At 30.7% G+C, this 5,453-nt stretch overlaps 1 protein-coding gene across 1 annotated transcript in view; it reads right to left on the bottom strand.

Moving 5' to 3' along the window:
- Positions 1 to 5,248, bottom strand: part of Smp_011830 (hypothetical protein) — a gene marked incomplete at both ends in the record, with an annotated part of 15,692 nt that extends 10,444 nt beyond the window's left edge. The window contains one exon of the mRNA XM_018789043.1: positions 5,041 to 5,248. Coding sequence (XP_018654525.1) covers positions 5,041 to 5,248 — 208 coding nt within the window. The remainder of the gene's footprint in view (positions 1 to 5,040) is intronic.
- Between the last annotated feature and the right edge of the window lie 205 nt (positions 5,249 to 5,453).

Below are 5,453 nucleotides of genomic sequence, written 5' to 3'. Positions count from 1 at the left end.
TCAGCTAGAAATAGGACGAAACGCGCGTCCTGGATTCCACTGCTAGGCACTATCCATCTCTGCTTAATATGACTTTTGTTTAAAAAGTCTGTCAACCAGAAGCGGAATTTCTCATTACAAACAGTAAGTCAGTACAATAAACCAAGCCACACAAGCGATGAAAATGACCTTAAATTTGACCTTAATCAGGCTTTATGTACGAAAATGCAAAACAGCAAATGAATCAAGGTAGTAAACAAGCCAGTGGTACTAATCAAGTAAACTACATAACTTACTGTGGTATTATTACTATTATCATTGCTACTACTACTAGCGTTATTATTAATATTCTTACTATGATCATTAGTAATAATGGTAGTAGTATAGATAAAAATTAACAAAGTTAGAATGAAAGAATGATGAACTATTTAAATTTACGAAGAAAGTGAGAACTTGAGAAATTCAATTCGATCTCTAGCGCTTACGTTATTTAAAAGGACAAGTTACGTTAGTGATTAAAGTTTCAATATTAAATTGTTTTAAAACAATCTATCATTTATTCTGAATAGTTTGGTGTCCTCCTGCATTATTATTATTATCGGTAACCTGAAAATTCCTCTGGTTTGTATACTGCTTTTCAGATATTTATTTTCCTTTAACTGTTCATTCTAGTAAACCCCAATGAGGATCTACTAGAAAACAGTATTGCTTTTATTAGTTGTTCCATTTTTGTCAAGAAACAACTGCAGCTGGTAAATCATTAAGTGTCAAAGGAAAACCGACTACTTATTCGTCTTGGTTTCAGATTTATCAGCACTACGAATCCACCAAGATTCAAAATCCAATGAAGTCAGTCTGTGACGGACATTAACTCACAACTGAAAATAGTAACGTTTACTAATGTAACTTGCTCTATTGACTTAGTAAAAATTTCTAATGTTCATAAATAACCCAGTGACTTTGTATTTCAAGGTAATAATTTCTACGAAAATCATTTACACGAACATTCCTTGTTATTTATTCATTCAAAGTTTATCATAACTGCATCCGAAAAACTCAAAAGAAAAAAATTTGTCTTACATTATAGTAAAAATATATCGAATAGTTAGTAATATAATCACTACTGACATTAATTTACCCTATGTCAACTGAATCATGATGAAATCGATAGATGAGTTACTAAACTTCAATTTCTAACAAAAAATCGAAATATTAGAACTATCATCAAATAATTTATATGAATATTCGTCAAGGTTAGAACGAATAGTTTGACAATAATTGGGCGCCGAGTATAGAGAATTCATTATATTATCATCAAATACATTTCACTATCCATAACATTTTTCTAGATGCTCACTATCTACAGATTTAGTGTTTTATTTCAGATAATAATAGGGATATTAAAGTCATTTGTTATGTTAAAACACAAGCTAAATCGAAAATTGGCATAGTGACAAACTAAGTACGCATATGTTTTAATTCAATATTTACTTCCAGATCACTATTTATTATTCGTGATTGTAATCATTGAAATAAATTCTGATACAGCACGGCAATAGGAACCAGGTTAAAAAGGCTGATTTTTTTCAAACATTTCAATTTTTACAAAATGTCTTTAAATTCTTCAGTGAACTGATAAGTCAAAAGGTTTGCCGCAAAGCTATTACACTGTATCCATAAATCCGAAATTAATAAACATGAGATAAATTGTTTTCCATTACAGTCATTATGGAATGTATTACTACTTAATAGCTTTTGCTGAGGAAAAGCAGCTTCCCAACAATTTCTTGTTTTTGATGGATCCGGTGGTGCAAAAACTCTTTAAAGAGAATAAACGCCTGAACAAAACATGTAGGTTTTTCGAGATTATTTTTATCAAACAAGCTATGTTTTTCTCCATGATCATACTCTGTCAACATATGATTTCTTTTGGACTGTTACAACAACTGAAACGGTTGGCTTTATTCAATGACAATTATAAGCTCGGTATCCCGTTTAAATCGTTGGCTATCAATGCAAGAGCTCGGTCGAAACCTACGGATACATGGGAATCATAGGAGAGAATCTTTATTGATAGCCTACAACAAATCAATACCTGAAGATGAAACCAGTTTAGAATAGATGAAATTAGATATCTGTCGCACCGCCATCTAAATAACAAATTATTTAGTTTACCATACTTATATAAATATACTTAACAGTCTTTAAAATAAAGTAGTTATGCTAAAAGAAATTCATTTGTTCTTATTTCTTAATGTTTGATATGATGATTTGAAGCGTATGAATATAACATAAACGAATATTCTTTTTTAATGACACCACTCAACTGAATAACCACCAAATATTAAAAAAGGCAGATGATCACCAGGAGTTATAAAAGTCTGTCAAGTGGAAAAATTCACTGCATTCAGCAAGTATAGTAGTTTAACGAAGCTACATGTGAACAATCACAGCATAAATTTGTTTTAGGCCGTACCTGTAACTCGCCTAGGAAGACATGCGACTGCTAAAACCATTGTCCACAACTATTTAGGATGATTAATATTCATATATTTACTAAAGATTTTACTCTTTTTCATATGTCATCGATTGGTGAATAAAATTCTCCAAGCATCAGTAATAGAAACTGACCTTTACATTGTTTGATTGTTTTATTAATATGACTCACCGTCATTAATTGAAGTGAAAGTTGGGTCGAACGAAGCTTTCCCATTTCATCCTCTGTTTAAAAATCATTTTCCATATCCGTAGGCTAGTAGGTTAACTTACAATTTTAACTACCCTTCTCAATAAGCCATACCATTTACAGCAAATTGAACAGAAAAAGATAAACCATCCCATTTGTTACTTTCAAGGTTAATATCAGTGAATTATACTATTATTATTATATTATATACGTTACTAGTTGAAGCACCCACAAAATCTTCACTACATGTATGAATAGTTTTTCATATTTACTCATTTGTTTATTTACCAGTTTGTTTGTACCCTCATTTATATTGGATTATTCAAGTATTTCCTTTAATATTAAATAAAATAGTGCTCCATGGAGTTACAAATTTAATCAACATTCATTTTGTTTAGTACTAGTCCATATTTTGGGCTTTTTTATGCTACTGTGATGGAGGTTCTATCCTTTCACATGTTGACAAAAATTTCAATAGAATGGTCTTTAGCTAATAGCTGTTTAGTGCAATCATAGTAATCAGTCTTAATAGCATGGTAAGTTGACTTAAAATTTTTTTCATAAGTTGTCCAAACGAGACTAGTCTTGTCATTGATTATTGATTGATTCATTATTTTATGTGTACTGAACAGACTGCTTAGAATAGTTTTAACAGATAAACCGAAAAGCTGCAGAATCTAAGAGATAGTTCTTCCCTCGGATGAATTTAAGCTAGGTGAAGTATAAGACTCAGTTAGTGGTGATCACATTCAAACTATACTACCAATGTACTTTGAGTTGATGTCACGCTAGTTACGACCAGTATTTTTGGGATAATGTCAAATAAGAAATTCGAATTCGTAGACCATATGTAGCAATGATGAAAAGGCAACATAATATTGATTTCATGCTTCTTACATTTTAAGATAATGAGAAGTAAGTAAATCATTAACTAAATCACAAGCGGTAAATCTGTAAATTTCTACATTACGAGCGTCATAAAATATTCCTTACAGTTATAAATATATCCTATTAATTTTTGCTTGTGCTTCTTAGTCAACTATCAAACAACTCAGCCAAATGTTGTATAAGCTACTGTGTGAAAAGTTAGGTCAGCAGTGTTAACTAGTTTAATGTACAGTTCTGTTAAATTAACTCTAAAAATACTTTCGTATATTTCATGTTTTCAATAAGTAGATGAAACCCATATTCTAAATAAGTAATATTACCAAGGTTTGATTTCAAATAAACTGTGAGTTCTGTAGATTATTAATAATGTCATGTTTTAAATAGTTCAGAAGTAATTCATATAAAATGTGAAATATGGTTAATTTGCTATTATCGAAAACAGTAAAACTTTACACAGGTTAGTATAAGTGACAAACTTTCGGACGATCAATCTCGGTGAAAGGAATCTTGAAATGAAAGTATCTAACTGGTAAGTAAAACTGTGAAAATAAGCTATCAGAATTTTCATATAAAACAATAGTACAACTTGCAGATATTTAGTAAATGGCACCCCAATTTTGTAATCTATACCGATCGTGGTTTTGGCTCGCACCATAATTCCTGAGTCTCTGATATTTAAAATAAGAACATATATGGTGGTAGAAACTTAAGAAGAGTTCTGAAATACGTCAGAATTATACAAGAAAGAAAATTTATTTGTTCATATTGATCTGGTAAGTACTTTCTGTTCAGTAATGATAATAGCTTTAAAGTATTCCGTTCAGAATATCTTTACTTCAGAAGTGAAATATATGGTGCTTAAGTCTAAGCAAAAAATATTTGAAAACTACCTAAATAAGTTTTGAAGTAATTCGATAACAAAGAAGACAGAGAGGAGTGAATAAATTGAGTTCACGACGCTGTCAGAAGCAAAACAAAGTTTTCACTGTTTTAAAATTCATCCATGATGATGCTCTTTTACGTAGGCTCTCATATCATCTTATCTGGAACAAGGAGCCTTAAAGAAACCTTGACATATAACGGTAAATGAATCATAAGCTTTCCATTTAATACATTTCCGTTAAATATGTGCGAAACTTATGGAGAATGTCGATAGCAAGTTGAGCTCCAAGCACCTAACAAATACTGTTATAAATGCTATAAAAATAAATTTCCAGTAGCACCCTTATCCAATCGTTAACAAAAAATTGCATTAAGACAATTTGCCTAACACTGTCATTACAAATTGTTATGAATTTATTAAGCAGTTTTCCCTTTGGATTCGAGTGCTTACCTCATCGATTAACTTCAAAAAGATGTACACCATAATTTTAAAGCTATCACTTATTAGACGGTTATCGGTTAGTGTTGATAAAAAATCACTTGAATATTACATTTTACAGTATAGATCAGATAAAGGACAAGTCAAACACAAAACATTTACTCACTTTGTGCAACAGATAACAAGCCATCCGGATCACAGACGAGTGTACTCGCAAATTCATAATTGCCTTGTTGAGGCAGACATTTTTCTTTAGATTGTATAATATCTGGATAGTTTTTCACCTGAGTTTCATATTCTTCAGGCAGACTGCTGGCCAATCCTTTTACAACAATGTTGACGACAAAAACGCAGATGATAGTGAAAGAACTCATTTATAGTTAATATATTACTAGTTTGACAGTTTGGTAGACTTATCAACCAGCACGTAAAACGAATGAGAGATAATCAAGCCTTTTAAGTTTGTTATACTTTTATATCTAAGTACATATGTTTATATGTTATATTAGAGAAAATAACTGAAAACTATTACCCAGTTCAGTACAAACGTATATATATATATATATATATATATATATA

This window comes from Schistosoma mansoni, chromosome W (assembly GCF_000237925.1).
Source record: "Schistosoma mansoni strain Puerto Rico chromosome W, complete genome".
NCBI classification, from domain to species: domain Eukaryota; kingdom Metazoa; phylum Platyhelminthes; class Trematoda; order Strigeidida; family Schistosomatidae; genus Schistosoma; species Schistosoma mansoni.
The sequence above is the reverse complement of the archived record's forward strand: the minus strand, read 5'-3'. Positions and strand labels throughout refer to the sequence as shown.